Source organism: Miniopterus natalensis, chromosome 1, assembly GCF_054644295.1.
Source record: "Miniopterus natalensis isolate mMinNat1 chromosome 1, mMinNat1.hap1, whole genome shotgun sequence".
Classification (NCBI taxonomy): Eukaryota; Metazoa; Chordata; class Mammalia; order Chiroptera; family Miniopteridae; genus Miniopterus; species Miniopterus natalensis.
The window spans coordinates 179,220,576-179,246,746 of record NC_142081.1 but is presented as its reverse complement, the minus strand read 5'-3'; the positions used below and the strand labels follow the sequence as shown (position 1 = coordinate 179,246,746).

Here is a 26,171-nt window from a genome sequence, read left to right as displayed (position 1 = left end):
AGCTAAGTTTGCATAGCACTTTATGTAAGATTGAGAAAGTGTCACAAGACTGTATTTGAATTGGAGTGGGGGTGAGTCTAATAGAAAACCCATTCCCTGGTGCCACTGCTCTTTGGAATAAAGGTTCTGGAAAAGGAGAGAAAAATCCCAGCAAAACCAAATTTGCATGGCCCAGTGTTATCATAATTCCATAAGCTCAAAATGCCTTGACCCAGCACCTCCAGCAAGGTCATCTCAGAAACAACTGAGCTTCAGCAACTTGTCTTACCTGTCTCAGAATGACTAAGGACTATTTAAATCTCGTGGTTGGTTAATCAGTAATGAAGATTTTTGACAAACAAAGTAGAGCAAGCCAAGAAAGAAGGGTAGCTAAAAATTAGCTCAGGAAAGGTCATATTTCTTGCAAATGTAGGGTTTGGTGTTGCTTTTGAGTGTGGAATGGAGTTGAAGGAATATAATCCCACTGAGGAAGCCAGTGCACCTCTGAAGATTTTACTTGGGACCCTCTGACCTCAGAGTCATTTGGAAGACTATAGGCCCCCATCACCTTTGCTGAGAAGTCTGCATTCCTGTAGGGCTCCAGAGGGAGTGTGGGAACACCCTGGCCAACATGTGTAGCTGCTAAATCAAGCCAGAGGCTGCAACCTGGATCTAAAGGAAGGAAAGTGTGGGAAACCCTAAGAGCCTCAGCTGTCCCTACAAACTCTCTCACCAGATCAGGGTCGGTGGCATCACCTGGGGCCTGGAAAGCCGAAGGGAGGGCGTTGCCCACTAGGGGGCGCACTCAGACGCACCATGCTGTTGGCTGCCAGACAATCCCTCAGCTTCTGCAGTTAAGTGCTGAGCTCCACCATTTTCTGAAAGAAACTCAAAGTCCTAAAGAGAAAGAAATGATTTAGGGCTCTTCCCACTTCCCTGTTATAGGGACCAATTCTCTTTCTTCCACAGTTAGCACAGGTCATGAACCATGTTTAATATTGAACCAAACAAAGGTTGAGTTTTTTCACTCCACACCCTCTCCCTTCTTCCAGGCAGCCCTACTTCTTTCAGGTATTTGAATATACCACGTGTTTTCTTCTGGACGTGGCACCTTGTTCCTTCTTTTTCCCTCTCATCTGCCCTAACTCCACCCATCCTGTAGGTTACATGCTCAGATGCCACTTCTTCCCCAAGTCTTTCTTCACCCCTTGGCCAAGCCTGTGTGGGTGTCCCCTAGCATTTCACAGCTTACATGGTCTTGTCATGTCTGGTTGTTTCTGGAGGGCAGAGGTCAGTTTTGTGGATCACTGCCTCTCCGGTGCCTCACGCTGTGCGGGCACACAGCTGGCACTCAACAAACGAAAAGGAAGAAAAAGGCCTTCGATTAAAAGGCTTAATGGAGTTACCACAGCACAACAGTCGCACTACAGTCTATAAAGAAGGGAAGTATTTGTTCAGTGCCCACGACACATCAGTTTTTTGTATTTTTTAAAATATATTTTTATTTCAGAGAGAGGGAGACAGGAACATCAATGAGAGTCATTGACCGGCTGCCTCCTGCACGCCCCCTGCTGGGGATCGAGCCCGCAACCCGGGCATGCGCCCTGACGGGGAATCAAACCCCCATCTCCTGGATCCTAGGTTGATGCTTAACCACTGAGCCAAGCTGGCTGGGATTTATTTTATTTATTCTCTCAATACACATTTTGTATGATTGTTAATTCTTTTTCTAGTGAGATCAATAAAACTCCCGTGACTCTGCAACTTAAAGGGCATCTGTACTCTTCTTCCAGGACAAGAAGGAATCAGCAGATCTTGTTGCCCTTGAAAATACTGCCTAATGATCTGTCCTCTGGGAAAGTTTCCCAGCCTCTTCTCCCTCTAAAAAGGTCTTTATCTTTTTAAGAGAAACAAGAAGTTAATATTCCTAGGAATGTGGATCTGACGCCATAACTCAGGCAGCTCAGGACTAAGGTAAGATTCTTGATCAATGGCAAACCCACGTGGGGCAATTCTTAGAAGTAATTCTATTGACAACCCATCACTGTCCCTTGAATCTGACTGGCTTTGCTGGTGGACACTGTGCGAAGCCGTGAGGAACCTGAGAGAAAAGGGGAGGAGTTGTTAACCCTGCAGTGCACCGTGAAAAGGAAACACAGTGGCTTTGGTTCCAATGTAGCGACGGGCACGCAGGTTACCCAGCCCTGTCACGAAGCCACCAAACAACTCAGTGTCACATCAAAGGCCTCCATTTAGAGTTGGGTGTAAAGCTGTTTGGATCATAAACAAACTTGAATAGTGAGTCGTGATAGGCTCTGCCACATCCTAATCCAATCCAGATGCTGAGTAGTACCCGAGTGTTCAACCTTCAACCATCTGAGCTCAAGTTGGAAACAGTAATAATTCACAATTTTTACTATGTACCCCATCTTCAGCGGTAATTCCAAACCAAAACACATGACAGAAGCCTGCTGGTTTCTCCAGCTGAAAGTACTGAATTAGTTTATTCCTTCTATGCTGTTGAGGGTTTTTCAAATTTTGTTAGGAAAAAAAAAATCAGTATAAAGAAAACACAATTTAGAATAAGGCCTTGAAATTGCTTTAAAGAAAGCTTTATTTACTACATACATCCTAAGAATGTATTGTAAATGGAGCAAGATCTAAATAAAAGCTTTTCAAATACAAAGCAACCGAAGAGAGCTAAACTGCTAGCATGTTTGAAAACAGAGAACTCTAAAGCTTTTTTTTTTTTAAAAACATTTCTATAGTTTGTTCTTAACCCTAAAAAAAAAAAAAAAAAAAAAAAGTTCACATTTCCAGTTATAAACTTACCTCAGTAGTGTATGTGAAATGGGTTTGAAACAGCTAAGAGGCTCACTGATACTTAATTGGCCGTCACCAACATTTGTTTTTAAGGTAGTTTGGTATTTGCCACGTTAAGATATCATTTTTTTCCTTTCTTTTTATTACTCTCCCCCTCCCCCACCAAATAATGTACACGCACATGTAAAATACAGTAAGACCACGGGTTCAGAGTCTCATCCAGTGAACCTCTGTGCCAACCCGACGCTGAAAGGGGACCACTTCTTTCACCCAGACTCAAGGGGTGAGGGCCTGCTCCAAGCTGCACTTCGCTGGAAGACTCATTCCAGCAGGCTGGGGTCTGGATGCAGCTTGCTGGGTACATCATCAGGGACATTGCACAATTACTTTATGTCATTTCAGGATGATGGGAAGAAATGCTAGGAATGTTTAAAGGCCTTTGCAGGCACTCAATAATTTTACACAATAAATAAATATTGCTTATATATAAAAAATTCATCCCACCCTAAATTGGGGTGCAGGGAGGCATTTGGGAATCTCTTAATTTAAAAATTTTAAACAAAACTAAAATATCTGCTAGAGGCATGATCCTAGTATTAATCCACAAATAAGAATTCAGCCATCAGCAAAAATTCAGCAAGTGGAAAGACTTCATGGGTCTCTAATATTACATAGAAACACAACTGTTACTTGCTATCTATTGCACACCTCATTTCCTTGATAGAGCCTTTAAAAAATTCCAAGTTGCTGTATTTCATAAAGTAGGTGACAATCTTAATATTTTACTGTATTTTACATTCACTCTGCTAAACAAAAGCCTTTAAAAGCCGGCACAAAACACTGCAACAACATATTTACTTCCTAATAAAACAAAGCTTTTAATAACATTGAAATAAAATGGTTTCCTTTTGCATTAAACTATATACCATGAACTTCTGCAACATAAAAACACATACAACTAAAATGAGCATTAGGAGGTATTTACAAACTCTCTCAACTGCTGCAGGTCTCCCCTCCTCCTGGATGTGCATGGCCCCAATTAAGTTCACCTGCCTCATACACAGCAATGGAGGAAAGCCCTGCTCAATAGATATAATATTTCTAACACCAACTGGCGACAACAGGCATTTTGTATGAAACATGATAAGGCAACTAGAAGCATCACTTTCTGCAACAAGAGTCTCTGGGGGCCTTGCTACAATAACATTCATCGTCTCTATGAACTCATACTTCACAAATGAATAAAAGCATTAGAAAAGAAACTGAAGTTTTATATCGGGCAATTAAATAGCTATGGCAAAGATGTCTTATGAAAACTATTAAAATGTTGTGCTTACACAAACTGTGCTATTGAAAATACGTCCCAAACCAAACCAAAAAAACCCCAACAAAAACCCAAGAAGAAATATAAAAGCCATCAACGTTTTCTCTATCAGAGTAATCCACCTGCTCTAGACTTGCCACACAGGGAGGTGGGGCTGGGGAATGAAGGAAGGGATGAGTAGGGGCGTGAGGAGGAAACATTAAGTTTAAGAGCAGAGACACACAGAGAATGAGCGGGGGCCCAGGGTAATGGTGGCAGGTGAGAGCGTTCCAGTGTTTGGACTCAGAAGTGTGACAAGTCTTTTCAGTGTTGGCTTAAGGAGAGACTGAGTGTTTAATTTCTTTAAAAAAATAGAACCATCATGGATAACACATGGTAACCCTTAATGCCAGCAAAAATAGAGGTTTTACTCATTTTAAAATTGCACTTTCCAGTATAATTTTTAAAATAACATTTCATGTAGTAGTTTTAAAGCACTATTGTCTGTATCTTTAAATATTGAATATATTTTTCAAAATAGTTCCCTAGCTGCTCAATGTGCTTTTTCATATATAGCTGATATATTATTGAGGGTACTACAAAATAGAAATCTCTGGAGTGCAGAAGTTAAGAAAATAACCTTCATACTGAAAATATATCCTTAAAAATACAAAAACAAAAACCTCTATACAAACGTACTACAGCATACAAATTTTTAAGAGATGGTATTAAGGCACAGACCGTCGCAAGTCTCTTAGAAGGTATGAACACAGGCCTGCTACATTGAAAATAGTCTTAAAAAACTAGCAAAAACTTCATGTGTATAAAATATTTCAGTATGGTATCTGGTTCCTTTTGTCACTTTCGGGTTTCGTGTGTGTGCTGATCCCCCACGTTCCTTCTTCATAAATAGTCAAGTGTTCCTTCGGCGGGCGGCCCGGTCCCCGGGCTCAGTACGTCTGGTAGACGTCGTGGATGGGGACCTGGATAGCAGCGGCGGGGAAGGCCTGAGGTATGTAGCCCGCGTAGCCCCCGTAGACGGCCGCGGCCGCCGCGTTCTTCTGTAGTGTGGCGATCGTGGCGGTGGCCGGAGCAGCAAACGGGACGTAGCTGGCCCCGTAGATCCCGGCAGCGGGGATTCTCTGAAGGTTTGGAGCCACGGTGTACACCGGAGTTATGGGGCGGCCCTGAGGAGCAGAGAGAAAAAGAATCCTCACCGATCAGAAGAACCTTTTCCCATCTGGGCATCCATTCATTCCTTCAACTCGCAGATAGCAAAACAAAGGTCTCCACTCTGAGGGAAGGGAGGGAGAGGGGTAAACAAGTAACAATGACTTGTTTAAAGGGCGTGTGCAAAGAGCCTTTAAGGTGAAGGGGAGCTGCATCCTCAAGGCTCATTCAAAATTCAACCGGTGAAAGGGAGAGAGCCAGAATGCTAAAGGAAGGTTCTACCTACCCTTCCACTCAATCAGCATATGCCCCGGAGGGAGCTAGAGAAGGGAGCTGACAATCTACCCTTTACTTAGTTGATCTCACTGTAATTTAAAAATTTTCCTAAAACAGGGACCTAAAATACATGCCAATTGCCTCAACTCAAACTTAACTGAAGGAACACGATATTTCAAAAACAAAGAGAATAGGCTGACAACTTAATGGAAAAAAGTATATAGATCTCCAAAGGGGAAACTTCTTAAGCTGTTCTCCCCGCCCCCCAAAAAATTGTGACTGTACACAATTTGCAACAAATGTAATGGTTTCAACCATCTCCTACCTAAGAGATAACACCACTATACAAATAAATTGTGGAAACTTACAAAAGGAACCAACTAACCTGGGAGGTTGGAGATAGCACCTCAGAGTAGAGACATTTGAGCTGGGTTTTGAAGGATAAGGAGGAGTTTTCATAGCAGCAGGAATCAGGAAAAAACAGCTAATTAAAGCTGCCTCTCTGTAGATGCCACCACTGACTGTAAAAGTCCCTGCTACTTCCTCCTCTCTACTGGAAAGTGCAACATACTATGTTTTCAGAGCAAAGAGGAGTAGAGAGGGCACACTGTGGTTCAGTATCTCCCAAAGTGTTTGCTACGGAGAAGGGGATTTTTGATAAAATAAGACAAAACATTTAACAAAATATCTGGAGCACTTTATCTTGCACAGAATGGCCCACAGCAAATGCTGCTATGGTCTCTATGTTTCAATGCATCTTCAAATAAGTCAGGATATGTGAAATGGAGACTCAGATTTAAAAATTTATTTCCTCCTAGATTTTTATAAAGGAGTAAGTTATCATTCCTTTACAAAATCTGCAGATCAGTGACAAAATGTTCAAAGGAACTTCATAATCTAAGAGTCATTTTTTTCAACTGTAACCAAAATAATAATTATACTAATGATAATAATAATTGAGAGATTATGGTGGGCCAGACACTATTCTAAGTGCCTTATTTGTATGAAATTATGGACACTAATGAAGATGGAACTGTGATTACATGGAGAGGTTTGGATGTGCTAAGTGACTTGCACAGGGTGGAACAGCTTTTGAGCAGTGGCGCTGCGACTCTGGAGCCTGCACTTTAAAAACCTGTATTTTTATCTTGCCTCCTGTAACCTATGACAACGAGTATCTCATTGGCGATGGTTTACAACCCTGGGAGAGAAACTTTCGAACAGGGGAGACTGTGGTTCATAGCAAGATACAGCAATCTTTTCCAAATGCGTGGACATACACTTAATGACAAATGCACAAAGGGAGGTAACTGCAGGGAAAGCGACATCAGAGAGAAACTTTTCCATATGCTCCAGTCCAGCCCAACACCTGGGGATCAGGTGTGTGAGATAGGGCGGGGCTGAATGTGGGGAACTCGGGGAGGGAGAGAAAACAGACCTCAGCTTTCTCTCCTCTCAAGGAAGAATGGTTACACTTGCTCTACCTAAACCACAGATTTGTTGTAAAGATTGAGAACACTGAGACATCAATATGAAAAAGTGACTGTCTATACCAGCAAACATTTTTTTTGCATTCCTTATTAAGGTTATATGAAATTCTGGATATAAAATGACACCTGGAAGACAGAGGATGACTGAAGGTGTTCCACAGGAAGGTTCTGGAAGCCGTGCTGGGAACTCATTTGCACTCAGAAATGTGTTCTACTCACCAACCAGCAATGCTTAAAAAGCTCCTTCCTCTGCTGCAGTTTGGCAGAGAACACAGAGGGGGTGGGGGACTGAACACGGCAGGGAACCCAGGTCAAAGGCCTGAGAGGCAGGACACAGAGCATGGAGATTTGACGGACAGCACCAAGGTCAAACACGCTCAGAGAAGCCATTCCCAGGTTAAAAAGAAAGTGGCACCAGGCATTCTGCAGAATATATTGAGGGAATAATCTCCAAAGATATCAACTGATGACTGTACATTGAGCAAATTCTTATGCAAAGACTTCAAATAAAGAAGCTGAAGGTGACATCCAGTGCAGACTGACAAAAGATAGCAACAGTCTGCTATTCAACATGAGTGCGAGGCCTGGAATCTGGGCCTGACCAGAACTGACACTACATGCCAAAGGAAGAAGTTCATGAGTTTCTCAATAAAGAGGAATTAGATATTATTACCAGAATTCCACCACATATTGCTTGTAAGTTACTGTAGATATTTGCATCCCACAAGAAGTAAGGACACTTAGCTGTCATTCTACAGTGTGAATCAATTACAACCTATTCCCTTTTTTGGCTGCAGGAAGTCCTAAGTTAGAGAATACTTGATGACATACTGATAGATGAATAAACTTCGATTTTTCTGAAATATGCAGTCAATACTGGTGCTCAAGCCCTAGCCGGTTTGGCTCAGTGGTTGGAGCATCGGCCTATGGACTGAAGGGTCCCAGGTTTGATTCTGGCGAGGGGCACATAACCTCGGTTGCAGGCTTGATCCCCAACCCCAGTTGAGGCGTGTGTGGGAGGCAACCAATTGATGTGTCTGTCTCACACATCGATGTCTCTCTCTCTCCCTCTCTCTCTCTGAAAAAGCAATGGAAAAATAAATAAAATAAAAAAGACTGGTGCTCGAGTAGGCAAATGCAAGTAAACAGCATCCCACTGCAGAGGTTCACAAGCCTGGCTCAGTTTCAGCATCACAGAGCAGCTTGTACAAAATATGGATTCTAGAACCCCAGCTCAGTTCTATGACTGGGATCCTCTGAGGTCTGAGTCTAAAGAATCTCTGTTCCCTGGATAATTCTTATCCAATTAGATAGGAGCCCCCAGGTCTGAGTATTTGTGCTTGTTGGCTGAGAAGGCATTTGAGATGCACTGCCTCACAAAGAATGGCTTTAACAAAATTTTGTGTCTTTTTGGATGAACGACTTTCACTTATAGGTACTCCCTGTGTCCTAAGCACTAAAGGTACAAGGAAATATAAGATGGAGCTTTCGGCGTGGAGAAGCTTCATTCTACCTGGGGAGGGAGAACATATTGGTAATCATATGCCAAGTAATGATGTAGGTCATGAGATTTCCAAGGCTAGGTAGATGGGGAAGATTCTACAGAAGAGATGAGATGGAGGAAGCCACACATAAGACAACAAACACTATGAACAAAGGTGTGGAAGGCAGCTGGAATGGTGACACTGGGTTGGGAGAGATACAGGAATAGCTGGATACAGTTGGAGGAGATGATTAAGGGCAGATTTTATACAGTTTTACATATCTCTGTCTCTACAGATATTTCTCTATGTACACACATGCTTATATATATACATGTGTATATTCATACAGAGAGATTTTTTTTAAAAGTTCTTCACTGAACTGCAATTTGGAATGTGCAAATGGGAACTACCTCCCAGACATCTGCACTTTAACTAAAGAAGAGCATGGGTTAAAAATTATCCAGTGTCATAAAAAAAGCAAGCACAATATTATGACACTGAGAAATGAAACATGTCATTTTGGCATATTGCTTCCCATCTTTAACACAGTGGTGATATTAGGGTAGTACAATTATTATTTTATTTAAAACTGTCCTGTTCGGTCATGATTTATATTAAAACCTTTTTCTGTCACCCGACTCCACAGTTCTAACAGAGAGCTAGGCACACAATGAATTCTCCTGCGAGGAGTAAACGAATCCATGGAAAGCGAGGCCTTACGCATCAGTTACAACGAGGGCGGCAGGAACCCACCTGGAAAGGAGGCGGCGTGGACACTGCGGGAATGACGGCGGCGGCCGCTGCGCTGGCTGGGTCTGGCGGCACCGCGATGGGGCTGAGCATGTGCTCCATTGCGTGGAGTTTGCCATCTTCGATCATTTTGGGAGCAGGAGCTGCCTGAAACATGGAATACTGGGCCCCAATGGCAGGGATGGCCACTGCAAGAGACGTAAGAGGGAAACACAGGTCCATCACTTTCTTGATATTTTTAAAAACCCAGTTTGGCTGCCATGGGCTTCTCCCTGACTTACGCTTCTCAGTACAGGTGAGGTGTTACTCAAGAGGAAAAAGGGGAGGTGGCAGGTACTCCCCCAGCTGGTCTTTCAAAAGGAACCACACGGCCACGGAGGGAGGCTCCCCACAGATCATCATGGAAGGAAAGTCTAGAGGTAGGTTTCTGCACCTCCGGCCTCTACAGAAAAATCTCATTTTGAATCTTTCTCTTGATGTATTACAGAGCTAAAGGGCCTTCTCACTCAGAAAACAGGCTCAGAATAAGAAGTGAGATCGAGGCTTGAGGCCAGACAAGTGTGAGAGCAGGCTCCCCTTCTCACCCACCTCTCCCATCACCAGACAGACCTGCTGCCTTTTCACTTTCACCCGGTACACAAAGCAGGTGCTGCTGAGGGTTTCATTCTGAGAACTCGGAGGGCTGTGTATATCTTCCCCACCCTGTGTATCAGATTTCAACAGTACTGATTCAAGGAAAAATATACAATAAAAAATGAAAAAGTCCCTAATTTTCTAATATCCGCTCATAATAGCGAAGCAACAGGGGCTGAGTTTTTTTATGAGACCTGCCAATTCAAAGAGGTATTTCTGTGAGTAAAGTCCAAACTCATTTCAACCAGAGATTCAAACAGATGGGAGTTATTGAATGTCAGTGTATGATACAGGGAGGTAAAAAGAAAAAAAATACTGGCCCTGATTTGGGGGAGGTTGTACGAGAGTGTGGGTGGTGTGTGTATGTCGAGAGGATGAACAAGAATATGAAACACATATATGAAATATCCTTTCATTTATGGTGTTTGGTTTTTCTCCAACTGTAGGTACATTTATTCTAATAAAAGCTGACTTGATATAAGGTAAAGAGACAAATTTGACTGTAGGCTAAACAGTGGCATTGTCATTCAATAATCTACCTAAAACTTTAACCAAATCTTTTACCGGCCTTTCCAACCACATGGTCTTGTGCCCAGACACTTCACCACTGCATTGGTGGTTCTCCTAAAATGAGAAGTTTCTAATTTTCTGGGTCAAACAGAAATAGACGCAAAGGGGAAGGGGCCCAGAGAGGGTTGTGAGTTTCAGCTACAGTGGGGTTGTGCTAAGCAACTCTGGATTGTTTTGGTAATCAGCCCGTAGGAACTTCTACCTTGGGCCCCAGGACACAACTATGCACATTTCTCTAGTTAAATCCGAAGCTACTGCAACTTGCCAAGAGGAGTCCCTTTTCCAACAAGTAGAAGTGACAACTCCTGTCTCCAGGCTCTGTTTTATGGAATTACAGAAAGATATGGGATCAGTTTTACAATGCTTATAACACCAGTGGCATTTATAAGGAAATCCAGTCGAAGGAGTTACTTAATTGCAGGAATTTTTCACAGGCTTAGACAAACACATACACACAAAACAAAAACCCAAATCACTGAATTAATTCAAAAGGAAGCTCTACTGGGAAAATGCTTTTAAGCCCTATCTATGTGGCCTATGTAAACCTATGCCCCATATATGCAGTTCTTGGCTGTTAGCTAGAAGGAGCATACAATCATCAGCCAAAAGAAAATCAGAGTAGTTGAACTTCGAAGTGAGGGGTCTTTCACAGAGAGCTCTTCAATTTACCCTCAATTAAACCAGGAAGAGGTCAGGAGGAGGGGCACTCTGATTATCTACAACTGGGTTTTCCATGGTGTATGCTAATATGGAGTTGTGCTGTGCTCAACAGTGGAGTTAAGTTCCTTGCAGGTCAGGGTCAGAAAGAAGGCCTCTCTTACCAACGGGCACTAAAAACATTGGCAACCTGGTTTGTGAGACCTGGCAGTGAAAGCAAAGTACAAGGTCCCCAGATTGAATCACTTGAGCACCCCTAGCCCCAAGAGGAGGAAACGAGTGCTGGGATTTGGAATCCAGGCAATTAGTAGCTGCACTGTTCCCTTGTTCCCAGGTGGTCCTGGTTGGTTAAGTCCATGACAAGGGACAAGTAGTGCTAATTGTTCCAGAAGGGGAATTTTCTATAACTTTCAGAATGGCAATAAACTGCACCCTCTGGCTTCTGATGGCTGGAGTAGAAATCTGCTTGAGTAAGGAAAAGACAGTTTTTAGCTGATAGAAGATACAAAAGAGCCTCATATTCTTTCATCCCCTTACCCCCCCAAAACTACATAGTCAGTCATAGAGCAAGAAAAAGCCTAACAACCGGTGACACACATTTGAAAAATCCACTATTGGGAAGTTTGACTTGAATATGGTCAAAACTAAACTATCCTCTTAAGTTCCAGATTAAGAACAGCCAGGAGGCCACAGTCTTTGCCTAATTCCTGGCTGCCTACGAGAAGAGAAACCCATGTGCAAGAGCCTGAGGTAGGCTTGGGGTTACTTCAAAGAGAGGGCTGGGGTTTAGGCTGAATGGATGCATTTTTGCTCTGGTTTATACTGACCTGTACCAGGTTTAATGGCAACTGGATTGACAGCAGAGATTTCCAAATTCGGTACAAGTTCAAATCCTTTTTCTTGCTGCTTTCCTTTCCCTTCATGATATCGGCTATATATACCACGGCCGGCAGAATATCCCCCGAGGTAGGAACCCCTGGGCCCTGGGGCTCTGTTGCCAGCCGCACCTCGGCCCCGGCCTCTTATGCTGCCTGCTTATAATAACAACACAAAAAATGATGAGCAACCAACAGTGACAGTGCAGGAGGCAGACCTCAGCTCAAGGGTCCTGGCATTCGGGTGTCAGCCCTGAGTCTAAGCCGCAGAGGGCTACACCTCTGCTCTTCAGTGAGCTGGTAAAGGTGCTTCAAACATTCCCTTCTAGCCTAGATTCACATGCTGAGTATGTCCGCTTGATGCAAGAGATGAACTTGCAGGGTGAGTTCCTGGGATTGCGACTGCAACTTGGATAAAGAAAAACGTCACAGGTTGTAAAAATGTTAGAACCGGAAGGAACTGCTGGCTTACCTTCCTCATTTTACGTGTGAGAAAACAAGCCTGGGGAAGTTGCGAAGACTGACCAGAGTCACAGAGCCAGTCCATCCCAGAGCAGGACCCAGAGTCCTTGGTATTTTGTTTCCTGACCTAACACTTGCTTACACCGTACCCTGGCCAATGATTTAAAAAACAAACAAACAAAAAGCAAACCAACAACATGCACCCTCTATTCCCCAAACACAAATAGTAAGCTTTCACCTGGAGACTAGACCCCAACTGAGCAGACCCTAGGAAGGCAGCTTGCAAGAGGAGCTTGCATGCCCCCGTGACCTGACGGCTCACTCCATACGCAGGACCGGCCTGCCTCCCCCTCGGGGCTGCAGCGGCGCAGGCCCTGCGCGCCCGCAAAGAACAGAGCTCGGAGCCGACGCTCCCAGGAGGGTGGGCAGGGGGCCAGCGCCCACCGGCTCAGTGACGGCCGCGAGCCCCCCGCCCGGCTGCCCGCGGCCACGGCTCCGGGGGCCTCCCCGGGAGAACAGCCCCCACTAACCTTTCACGAAGTAGTCCCGGTTGGGCCCGATGAGCGCGTTGTAGGGGTAGCCGTAGTAGGCCAGCGCGTAGGGGTCGCAGGAGTACACGTAGCTGGGCGGCGCCGCGGCGGCCGCCTCGGCCGCGCCGCCGCCCTTGGCCGCCTTCTGGTAGCGCGAGTACTGCTCTTTGTCCACCGGCTTGGCCAGCGTCACCTCGAGGCACGAGCCCTCCAGCTCCGTGCCGTTGAGGCGGCTCATGGCGTGCACCGCGTCCTCGCGGCTGGCGAAGTGCACGAAGGCGTAGTCGCGGATCTTCTTGACGCGCTCCACGCAGCCCGGGTGGAACTGGCCGAAGACCTTCTTGATGGTGTCCTCGGTGGTCTCGATCATGAGGTTGCGCACGTAGAGGATCTTCACCGTCTCCATCACGTCCTCGTCCACGTCGATCTCGGGCTCGGCCCAGTCCACGGCGATCTGGTGGCCCCACAGCTGGATGCGGCCGGGCATGAGCTTGCGGCGCGCCATGGCGGCCGCGCGGTGGCTCTCGTACTCCACGAAGGCGAAGCCGCGGTTCTTCATCTTGTCGGCCGCGCTGGCGTAGACGATCACGTCGAGCACGCCCTCGGTGACCTTGGCGATCTCCTCCAGGATCTCCTCGCGCTTCTTCATCTTGGGGATGCCGCCGATGAAGAGGCGGCAGTTGTCGACGCTGCAGCAGACGCCCAGCAGGCGGCCCGGGCGGATCTCGTAGTTGTTGAGCTCGCGCACGGCGCGCTTGGCCTCGCCCTTGTGACAGTACATGACGAAGGCGTAGCCGCGGTTCTTGCCGTCGAAGTCCATCATGAGGCGCAGCTCGTAGATGCGGCCCACGCTCTCGAACACGGGCACCAGCTCGTCCTCGTACACGTCGCGCGGGATCTTGCCCACGAAGACCTCGCAGCCGCGCTGCGGGTGCGGGCCCTCCCAGCCGGGCGGCGGGCCGCCGTACTTGCGCTGCCCGTTCTCCTGCGCCATGGAGTAGCCCGTGCGCTCCAGCAGCGCCAGCAGCGCCGCCTCGTTGGGGACGCCCGCCAGGCCCTCGGGCGCCTTGGCCGACGACACCGGCGCCGAGTCGCTGCTCATGGCCGCCACGGAGTCTTCTGCAGTCATAATGTCACCGGCATCCACGGCTGGTGGGAACCTGGGGGGGCAGAGGGAGGGTGAGTGTGGGCTCCGCGCTCGGGGGAGTCGGCCCTGGACCCCCCCAGGCCCTCCCCTCCACCCCTTTCCTTTTCAAGATATACCAGACTCATGCTTAACCATCAGGTGGGTGAAACGAGAAATAAGGCGAAGACTGCTCTGGAAACACAGCCGCTCTAAAACAGGCTAAATCAGTCAAGTGGGATTTCACACAAAAACCAGAAGTGGCTCGGAAAAAAAATTCAGACGTGAATGAGCAAGTACTTCCGCTTAATCAGCTTTGAAGCGCAGAGAACGGCCGCCGCTGTCGGTGAAAATCTTACGTGCTCGCAGCAAATGGCAACATCTTTTGCTTCATTCCTGCACCGTCAAGTCAGATTGATTTCCTTTCGGTTATAGCATTTTGCCCCCCTTTGCTGCTTTGGCAAGCAAAGCCTCTTTCTTTGCTTTCTTTTTTAAGACAGTCTTTTCCCGTTTAGGAATGGAAATGGAGCAGTGTATTTACATTGTTAAGAAAAACTTTGAGGTGTTACACAAGATAGATAGAGTTCTGTGCGGAAGCTTTCTATAGGGAAGAAAAGAAACTTCCACATTGCCGAGGACTTGGCCTAGGAGCTGTGGTAAAGAGCTGCGAACTGTGATTTTAAAGATGCCATTCAAGCAGAATTCTTAGATTCAGAGTTAGTCCACAAAGAGATCAAGTTCAAACCAGACCTGTGAAGCGCCAGCTACCTGGTAAACCACACTATAGTTTTCAGAGAAGTGCCACACGCATTATCTTATTTGATCTTAATCACCTTACATGGTAAGTGATATTATCATTTAGTCCCAATTTGTCTGTGGGAAGTAAGTTCAGAGAGGTTGAGTAAATTGCCCATTTCACAGAGCAACTGTCAGCTAGTACCAGGACTTGATTCCAAGTTGCCTGGCCCGAGATTCTGGGTTCTTCTAAACCAGTGCTGCAAGAGAACTTTCTGTGATGATAGAAAAACTGTCACTAGCCAAGTGTGGCTACGGAGCACTTACAATGGGACTAGCACGCCTGATAAGCTGAGTTTATAATTTTATTTAATTTTAACTAATGTGGAATTAAATAGGATTAATTCATTTATTATTACATATGCCAATACGGGTCCAAATCTGGGCCACCTTCACTCATACAGCACAAGGGTCTGTGGAAATGATTTTATTTTTATTTTTATTTTTTCAGTGGAAATGATTTTAAATTAACAGTAAGATTACCACTAGGAGCTGCATATTGTGCTTTTGTAATGAAAAGTTCTGATTGGCCTTTTGAAAGATGAAGTTATTTCATTTTTGGATTATAAAGTATTCAAGCAAATTTTATAAACAAGAAAAGTAAATAAGAAATCATTCCTAATTCTGCTTCCCAGTGATAGCCAAAATTAAACCTTCTCATCTTTTTTTAAAATAGGTTTTTGTGGGTGGGTGGAGCTTGGCTTTTAACAAATTAATATCCTGCTGCTTTACTTCATTTTGTAATCACTCCTCCATCGTCTTAAAACTTTTGGTAAAAAACAGAAAAATTAATGGCTTGCTAAGGTTTCATCATTTAACTAGAATCTTTTTTTTTTTTTTTTAATTTACCACTAGGAGGAATTGTATACAAGAGTATTAAAGGAAATGTGAAGAATAATTAAATTCATCTAAAGAAAAAAACAAAACATTATAATGACACAACAGAAATCTGAGGTGTTTATTTGCCAGTTGGCTAAAGCAGTACTTCCCTGGTTTATTTTCTGTAACATCTAGACGCAGTATTGTTTAGTGGGAAAGTGTGACCTCTGGAGCCAGACTGCATGGTTGTACCCGAATCCTACCTCTAACACTTCCTAACTGTATGACCTGGGGCAAGGATACTTAGCTGCTCCATGCCTCAGTTTCTTCATCTATAAAACGGGAATGCTGATGATGGTATTAAGTTTAGAAGAGTAACAATATATACAAAGCACTTTGAACTGTACTCAGAACATTGTAAATGCTCAGAAAATGTCATTATTATCTCTCATCCAGACTTCTGGGTAAAACTTTAGACCAATTCTCTTAGAGTAATTTCGACACTTTCCCAGTTCTTTAAAAACATCTATATGATATGGCTTCTAGTCTTTCTTTTTTATTTTCTTTGTTCTTCAAGTGCTTGAAAGTTCGTCTGACAACTAGTTACCATGAGGATTTTTTTGTATTCATTTGAAAATGAAACATTAGTTCTTATAGTTTCAAGTTGAAACAAAAATTTCAATTATCAGATTTGAATATGAAGATCTTTTCCTCCTTCCAAATGGAAGATAAGTAGACTATGTATAAGCACGTATGTGTTTATAGTCTTTGCCCTGGGGAAGTAAATGTTAAGTACATATTATAAACATGTATGAGGCAATTCAAGATCTTATATGTGGTGCTACTAAAACATCAACTGAAGTCCAAAGGAATAGATGAAGCTTATCACTCTGCTGAGCTGTGTGAAGTTGACTTTTTGCTTTCCTAACTGTACTTTGAAACTACCATTTTACACACAAAAAAGTCTTACAATGGTCAGGCTATGGGAGTCATTTTCAATTCCAGCCCCATTATATTCACCAAAAATTATTTGCTTTCGGTCTGAAATCTGCTGGTATCAGTAACATAATCATCTCATTTAAAATAGTTATGGCTTATTTCTTGTATCTATAAGTCAAGAAAAGCCTCCCCTCCCCCGAAACTTTCACCATCTGGAATAAATGAATCACATTACTGGCCTCCTTTCCCTTTTGTCTTTGGCCATTAGCAAGTTCAGGACTGAATCTGTCACTTCAGTTTTAGTAATTGTATAGAACATTACAACACACTCTCAAGCTCATCTAATTTTGGCTCTAGTTTTATTTTTTAGTCTATATTCCCAATGCCAGGATTAGAGCTATTTATATTATTCATCTTATTGTTTACATGTGCTTAGAAGCCATCTCACATAATTTTGGAGCTAGGAGAGGAATAGATGCACACACACACATACACACACACACAGAGGCATATATCAATCTAATTTGCACCAGATGTTCACTAATGTAGTATCTAAACTGTCCATTACATTAACTACAAACATTAGCATAAAAACAAGTGGAGCCACAGTGAGATACCACTTCACACCCATTAGCATGGCAATTACTTAAAACAAAATCAAAATGTGCTGGCAAGAATGTGGAAAAATTGGAACACTGGCGCATTGCTGGTGGGAATGTAAAATGGTGCAGCTGCTTTAGAAAACAATGTGGTGGTTCCTCAAAAACTTAAACATATGACCTACCAATTCCACCACTGGGTATATACCCAAAAGAATTGAAAACTGGGACTCGTACACCAATGACCATAACAGTATTATTCATAGCAGCCAAAAGGTGGAAAAAAACCAAATGTCCATTGCCGAATGAATAAACAAAATGTGGTATATATACACAATGGGATATTATGAAGCCTTAAAAAAGGAGGAAATTCTGCCTGGCTGGTTTGGCTCAGTGGTTAGAGCATTGGCCTGGGCACTGAAGGGTCTCCGGTTGGATTCCAGCCAAGGGTTGCAGGCTTGATCCCCGGAACTGGTTGGGGAGCATACAGGATGGGAGGCAACCAGCCCATCTCTCTCTCTCTCCCTTCCAGTCTCCCTGAAAAGCAATGGAAAAAATATCCTCGGGTGAGGATTTAAAAAAAAAAAAAAAAGGAAGGAAATTCTGACACATGCTCACACATGGATGTGCTAAAACATGGATGAACCATGAAGACATTATGCTAAGTGAAAAAAGCCAGACACAATACAGACACTGTCTGATCCACTTACACATGAAGTACCGAGAATAGTCAACGTCACAGAGATAGAAAGAATGGTGGTTGCCAGGAGTTGGGGAAAGGGAGAGAGGGGAATTAGTGTTTACTGAGTCTGTTAGGGGTGATGGGAACAGCAATGTGAATGTACTTAATGCCACTGAACTGTACACTTAAAATGGTTAAAATGGTGCTCTGGCCGGTGTGGCTCCGTTGCCTGGGTACCATCCTGTGCACCAAAGGTTGCCGGTTCAATTCCCGGCCTGGGTTGTAGACTCTGTCCCCAGTAGGGGGCATGCAGAAGGCAGTCAATAGCTGTCTTCCTTTCATATCGATGTTTCTCTCTCTCCCTCTTCCTTCCTCTCTCTCCAAAAATCAATTTTAAAAATCTTAAAAAAACAAGGTTAAAATGGTTCATTTTGTTATATATATTTTTACCACAATTTTTAAAAACTGAAAAAACAAAAGTGGTGAGACTCAAAGATGCAAAATGGTAAAAAATAAGATTCCATAAAATTAGAATGTCATTGGAAGCCATAAAAAAAATGGTACATCGAGTCAGTTTAACACATTCAAGAAAATTTTATGGTTTACAAATTCTCTTCTCCTATCTTCACAGCTAATATAACATAGTTGAAAAATTATATGGTGTGCTGTGCAATGAATTTGAGCCCAAAGTTTAGATACATAAAAGATAATTTATTTAATGCCTTAAAAAGAGAAATACACAGCTAACATGACCTTTCTCTTAGAGATGTAACAGAATGTGTAACTTACTACAATTAGACATGCTTTAGACCAGGCCTCAGCCATGCCGTGGGCCAAATACAGCCTGCCATTTGTTTTTGTAAATAAAGTTTTGTTAGGGAACACAGCCATACCCCCCTTAAAAAAAAAAAGTATCATCTATAGCTGATTTTGCACCACAATGGCAGAGCTGAATAGTTCTCACAGACAGTCTATGGCCTGCAAAGCCTAAAATATTTATTACCTGGTCAGGTATAGAAAAGTTTGCCAACCTCTACTCTAAGAGATGTGCAGATAACATCATTGAGGATAAATAACGTAGATTCCTAATGCTAAGTATTACAGTCACTTTTCCCTCTGTTTCTTATGGTGAGCAAAGACTGAATTTCAGGACCAGTTTTTCAATTCTAACATTTTAAAGACAGTCTTCCTGACCTGCCTTTTCCCCCTCGTTTTAACCTGTTTTCCATTTAACTGCATGGTCCAATTGATGATGCCTGGGAGAGAAGGCATCTGGTAAAGGTTGTTGGCTCTGCTCCTAAAACGCATGTAAACAACGATTTCTTAAGATTTCAGAAGAGACACAAATAGGAGGGGTTGTGTCCATTTATTCATTCAACAAATATTTATTGGACACCTAGAATGTGCGAGGCACTGGTATACCCTGTCCTCATGGAGTTTTCCTCAGAAAAGATTTAAGTAAGAAGTTTTCCTTACTTAAAGAATTATGCTTCAAATACAAAAGTGTTAGGCTGAAGGCATTCTGTACTTGTGCTCAAGGACCAGAGACTGCTTCAAAAGAGTTGTACTCAATATATTAACAATTTGTTTCTCATAAGGCTATAGCTCCTGAAGTTAAAACCCAGCCACCATCAGAATTATGCTTTAAAAACTCTCTTTACAAAGGTGAGAGTGCAATTATGTGTGTGCGTGTGTGTTTGGGAAGGCCGACTGAGTAGTGAGAAATACTACCTTTTGAATGACAGTATTACCCTTGGGATAAAGGTGTGGACACAATGATTAATAAGCCGACTTCATAAGGTAAAACTTGTATGTGAATCATAATTTTAAAAATCTGGACAAATGACACATAATTACCCAATTTCATTCATTCAGCATATGACAGTTTTTAAATGGACCAGACGGTCTGATTTTGGCCGCCTAGCCCACTGAATAAATACACAGTCTGTGGAGTCAGAGGGACCTAGTTCTAAATCTTGGCTCCTCTGCTTACTAGTTGTGAACCCGGGAAAAAGCCATTTAACTACTTTAAGCCTCAATATTCTCATCTTTAAAATGGTGACAAAAACATTTATTGAATGCCTATTATGTGCCAGGCAGTGTGCTAAGCTCTTTATATGTACTTAACTGACTTCAATCCTCACAACGTTCGTATGGGAATTAGGATTTCTACCTTACAAAGAAACTGAGGCACAGAGAGTTTTAGTAGATTTTTAGTTCATGAGCATCAGAGATGGTCTTTGAACCCTGGCTTAAGTCTGCTCCAGCTGCCCCTGAGTGACCCTCATCACAGGGCTGTGGTGAGAGTAAATGCAGTGATCCCTGTAAAGCTCCCAGTGTAGAACCTAGCACTATGTGCTCAAGAAATCTTAGCCTAAGAAATTCGAACTAAAAAAAAAAAGTATTTGAACTTGTAAGAATCTTGCCCCTATGTAGGATTCTTAGTTTTACAGGGAAACAGGCAAGAGATTATTGTAGTCAGCTTTAAACCAGTCAGTCTGAGAAGCCCAGCCTGGGAGTTCTGGTGCAGACTGGTGTGCCAGGGTCTCCCAGGTCCCATTCACAGCAGTAAGCTGCCTGGCAGTGTGACTCTCCCCTGGTGGTGTGGCTCAGGCACCCAAGCGTAAGCCTGTTTCTCATCTAACCCTTGGCCAGAGCAGTTTGCAAAGGCTCTTCCAGTATGAACCTGAAGAGACTTGCTGAATTGGATGCAAAAGGTCCAATCAGTCATCCACGTGGATGCCAAATCCCCTGAGGCAGGACCCTCCCAATCCACAGCCATTCTCACACACACACTAAAAATACATTGGTGTTCACAGAAGGTTGCTAGCGTTAAACAAACATGGCACTACATTTGAAACAAATCGCTTATGCACAGTTTGGCATATAAAACAGAGAAACATATCCTTTCAAATCAAGCTTTTATTTATTATTCTGAACTATTTAGCTAGAATTTTTGTTGTCTTTGTTTGAGGTTGAGTTTGAGCTTGTCAGGGTAAAATAAAATTTCAGGATTAACTCAGACGTAAAGCAAAAACCATCAAGGATTTGAATTCCTTTCTTAGTATGGGTCAGAGTACTTTTCAGTAGGATTTTAACTTTGAAATGGGATGTTTTAGAGGGCAAGGGATACCATTGTACAGGAAAATACTTCTGAGGTTTACCAACCCATCATTATCTAGGAACCGAAACAGGCCTGCATTTACTCTAGAATTATCCAAACCGCTGGTTAACTTTGGTTCACTTCTCTAGGTGTGTACGTTTGAAATTAATATGCAATTTGGAATTCTTGGGAGAGTTTTATTTGCTGGCCAGCGGACACACTGCAGTTTGAAGATATATTCAGTGGGGAGCAGCATCTGCCAGCACTAGCTGGCGTTTAATTCAATGGAAGGTTTTAAAATGTATTTATCCAAGAGGTAATTCTACATCTGTGATTAGATTTCTATATTGATGTTCCTTATTCATACCATGAAAATTTTGTCTTTCCTAAACAGTTGCTTCATAGGCATGACCTGACATACACGCAACATAGGTACAACAGAGCACATACCATACTGCTTAAGAGCGAAGCCTTGGGAGCCAAAGAAATGCAAGTTCCAATCAGGACTGTGCCACTTACTGTCCATGTTATACAAGGGGAATTACCTGAATTCCATTCCCACATCTCTAAGACCGTTCTAGTGATAGCACCCATTTCAGAGGATTAGTTTCAGGATTAAAGGACATTTAATGCCACAGACCGGGGTGTATGTGGCGGGGGGCGGGAGTCGAAGGCCAGCTCCTGCAAAAGGTTTCCAAGATTCAGCCTCACCCTGAGCGGTTATCTCACCCTGAGCCAAGCTGCCACCACCCACTAGAGTAAACAGCGGGGAGAGCACCCCCCTAGCAGGCAGGCCTCCGGCAGGGGACATTTCTGCTACCTCCAAGTTTGAAAGGGTAGAAGTTCTGCTCAAAATGGAGGCAAATACTTGGAATTTACCTGGGAGTCCAAATAATAAGCTGAAGGCAACCTTCTTCTATGTAAGAGCATGGCCCTCGGGACACATAAAAACCTTCCATGACTCTCTTTTTTCGGTAAAATCCTGAGATAGAGAGGCAGTGGAGTAACGACATTCTGGGCCATACCTGTGTCCACTGCTGGTTAGCGTGAGAAGAGTTCATTCCCACTGGGTCTTAAACTGTGTGGATGCCTGTATAGACTTCGTTACGGCAAAGCATATCCTTCAATGAATGATTGTGTTTGATAAACAGATGCAGAGCCAAGGGGCTCACTTCTCCCAGGCATTTCTATCAACACATCCCTGAAAATGAGGCATTTTGCTGTGGGTTCCCAGGGATCAAGTCACCCGCCCGAAAGGGGTGGAGGGGGCTGTGCACGGGCGTTTGGCAGCAAACCAATACCCGTTAGGAATCTGTTATCTTGTTCCCTTTAAATAAGCATTACACACTGACACTTTTTCTCAACAGGTTGATGGGGTAATGCTGAAAATAATGAAACCCGTAAATTCGGCACACATCTGCCCCGTGGATTAATGTTTTCCCAAACTCTGAACAATCAGGAGGAGAGACTTCTAGTTTCACTCCTTATTTGGCTCCTTTGACCTAAACCTTCGAGGATCTGGCAAGGAAAAGAAAGGCTGACCAGCAGACAGATACCAGAACGGAGCAGGAAGGGGAGAAGCAGCAATGGCTCATGTAATAGCAGCTTACATTTATAAAGTGTTTTGCAATTTATAAAATTATTTCACATATACATTTAATTTCATCAAATCCCAGACTCTGAGCTGCAGATGGACCTTAGGTATCATTTAATGCAGGGTCTCTTGACCTTGTTCCCTGACATTTGGGTTGTGATAATTCTGTGCTGTGGGGGGTGGTCCTGTGCATGGCATCCCTACCCTCTCTCCTAGATGCAAGAAGCCCCCCACCCCCACTTTGACAACCCCAAACTGCTCACTGTTGAGAATTCCTGGCCAAGTCTTGGCGCTATTAGCAGATTATATACTTGCACATGGCAGGCACTAAATCAAATAGAGAAGTTGTTATTTTATATACTCTCCACCCTCAGTAGGGGCTCCATGTCTTGACCTGGCTCTTACTGTCAAGGCCGTCAAGACTGAGAAATGTGCTACACTTTTCAAAGGTCCAAGGCAGTGTCTCTATGATGCCAAACTACCCATTTAATTTGGTGTCAAACTGATTTGTCATCACAAACAGACAAGCCTGGGTCACACAACCACTACTTTTGAAATCAGGCTAAGGATCTGCCAAGCTGTAGATGTGCCTCATTTAAATTCAGACCTCTTTGCTTCATGGACACACGAAAACTGCTGACAGTCTGGTTTTAAAGTTTTGGACTTTGCTCAAACGTCACTGCTGGTTTCTTCAATAATGTAGAAAGCCTCATTTAAGATTCAGAGGTGGATTTTTGTGTGGTGTTGTGTTTGTTTTTTTTTAGATATACTATGAACAATCACTAAAAACGCGCTCCTGGAATAGTCAATTCACTGGTACTAACACACCAACCTCTCTACCCCTTAGGCAAAAAGTGTCTGATAGAATAGACAAATGATACTTATGTATGCGTTCATTCATTCACTCATTCATTCAAACACTGATTAAACATTTGCTGTATGCCAGGCCATACAAGGGGCTTGGGGAAACAGTGGTGACATTCCATAGTCCTTGGGACTCCTAGTCTACCAAGGGTAGACGGAGGAGGGAAAGGGAGAGAGAGAGCAGAGGGACCACCATGAGCAGAATGGGAAGCCAATAAGGTTGTTCATCCCTAGGAGGTCACATTTGCTCTTCCAACAAACATCTTATTGCGTGCCAAAGCTACAACAGCGGCTGAGTGAAGTGTGCAAGCAACAATGGACCAGGGGTCAAAACAGAACCCAAGGAGCGACGCAGGTATAGGAGGTGGGCAAGGACTGAACACAGGCACGTGCCCAGTTGCACTACGTTTAGCGGTGGAAAATCTGCGAGCGTGGAGCTCTCCTTATCTTCCCACGCTTCAGAACTCATCCTGTTATACGCCACGTGGTTGCAGACATAACACATAAGCAATGATGCTGTAATGAAGGAATGAAATCATGAAAATCAAAACCCATTCCACTGAGTGTCTTTAGGAGCTGGATAGTCTGCTGACTGCCATCTTTTAGCACCGCGAGGTGATCTGAGGAGGACACTGTCCCACAGCATGTCCTGTACTTCTTGAAAAGTGACTGTAGACTGTATTTCACTCACATGATAAGAGAGCGGCACTAAGAGTATAGGTGAATTAAATACAATTCTCCCTGGTGGGAAGGCGATGGACTAGAAATATTCTCTCAAAGAATTTCCTTAATGCATAGTTGAAAAACTCTTGAGTTAATGATAGCTACCATTTTGAGCACTTATAAAATACCTTAAGGAAGTTATTTGATTTTTATGACATCAAATGTGGACTCTCGAGTGGGGTTATCAGCAAACTACTACCAGTGGGCCAAATGCCACCCTCTGGCTGTTCTTACGAAGTTTTACTGGAACACAGCCACGCCCCTTTGTCACCTATTGTCTGTGGCTGCTGTGGCAGAGGCGAGCTGTTGTAGCAGAGACAGTGTGGCCTGCAAAACCTAAAGTATTTACTGTCTGGCCCTTTACAGCAAAAGAGCCATGCTCTAGAGACAGATTTCCTCAGCTTGAGCCCCAGCTCTTCCGCTGTGTAGCTGGTGATGTCGGTAATTTATTTAAAGTCTTAGTTCCTCACCAACCTCACCTGCAAAATGAGAATGGTGGTATTAATCATCACCATCTCAAGGCATCACTGTGAGGGATAAAGGAGATAATATATGCCAAGGGCTTAGAACAAAGCTCAGTGCAGTGGGTCCTCAGATAACATCACTTTACTCATTGTCGTTGTTAGAATGTTGATGAGATGGGTAGGAACTTAATTGTTGCTTGTATCAATTAGCCTGTGGTAAAACTGGTTTTGTTATACATCGTTTCGCTTAAATTCGCAGAATCTATGGATGATGTTATATGAGGACAGTATACGTAGTCAAGGGCTTGATAAATGTTAGCTATTGTTACTCCCTTTTAAATTTCAGAAGCTTGAGGCTCAGAGAAATCAAATAATTTGCCCAAAGTCACTCAGAATTGACACTTAGCTGATGACGAAGCCCAAGCTTCTCTACCATGGTACAGTTTTTGCTGGTTTCTTAGCGATAGCAGGGTTAGCTACAGACAGTGCTGACAATGAAAACACTATCAGTGAGAAATGGACACCGGCGGATACAGGTGAAGGAAAGTCAAGCACAGATCCGCAGTGAAGCTGGAACCATTCCTTCCTGCCACGTGCCTCGTCGCGCCGCACCCCTCTTCTGCAAACTGTTCCAAGGCCTATTTCTGGCCCTTTATAAAGTAGTTCACATTCTTGAATTCTATTTTTTAGACTTAAACTTTTATGGAATTGAATTCTTAAATGGAAATGTTTAAGGATTAGAATTCACGTAATCCAAATGTTTAAGCGAGAGCTGGGACTACGAGGAGGCTGCGGGGACAATGGTCACACGCGCAGGTTCTGGAGGCAGACGGCCCGCCTTCATATACTGGCTTCTGCACTTGAGAAATAAGTGTCATCACACAAGTCACTTAATCTCCCTGAGCCTCAATTTCACCATCTGTAAAATGGTGATAACACACCTCACGATGTGAGGATTAAGTGGGATCATCTATGAAAGACACAGAAAAGTACTAGGCTACAGTAAATGCTCAAATCTCTGTATCATCATTATCTCAGTTGGTGCAAACAGATGTTTTCCAAGGATCTTCTCTTTGTGGAGAACTATATAGTAATCACAGCTCAGAATCACAAAGTTTCTGCTTGACAATATAATTTCAAAAGTTAAAGAACCTTAGCGAATTTACTTCCAAAAAGTTGTAGACGAACTGGAAGGGAACTTATATACTAGTACCTTCTATATTTATAGGGAAAAGTGCTTTAAGACGCTATACAACCGTATGATTTCACTCCTATGTGGGATATAAAACTGGAACTTGTGGACACTAACAGCAGTGTGGTGGTTGCCAGAGGGAAGGGGGTGGGGGTGAAGGGCGTCTTACTATATAATGACGGGAGAAGATATGACTTTGGGTGGTGGGCACATAGAGCAATATACAGATCTGTAACATAGAAACCCACACCTGAAATCTTTATGTTCATATT

General features: G+C 43.5%; 1 protein-coding gene across 1 annotated transcript in view; it reads right to left on the bottom strand.

Annotated features, from left to right (window-relative positions):
* Positions 1 to 2,575: 2,575 nt before the first annotated feature.
* Positions 2,576 to 26,171, bottom strand: part of RBM47 (RNA binding motif protein 47) — a 32,427-nt gene continuing 8,831 nt past the window's right edge. The window contains exons 2-5 of the mRNA XM_087816896.1: positions 13,003 to 14,162; positions 11,963 to 12,169; positions 9,279 to 9,463; positions 2,576 to 5,292 (exon numbers count right to left, since the gene is read on the bottom strand). Of these exons, the coding sequence (XP_087673022.1) occupies positions 5,056 to 5,292; positions 9,279 to 9,463; positions 11,963 to 12,169; positions 13,003 to 14,131 (1,758 nt within the window). The 5' untranslated portion in view covers positions 14,132 to 14,162 and the 3' untranslated portion in view covers positions 2,576 to 5,055. The remainder of the gene's footprint in view (positions 5,293 to 9,278; positions 9,464 to 11,962; positions 12,170 to 13,002; positions 14,163 to 26,171) is intronic.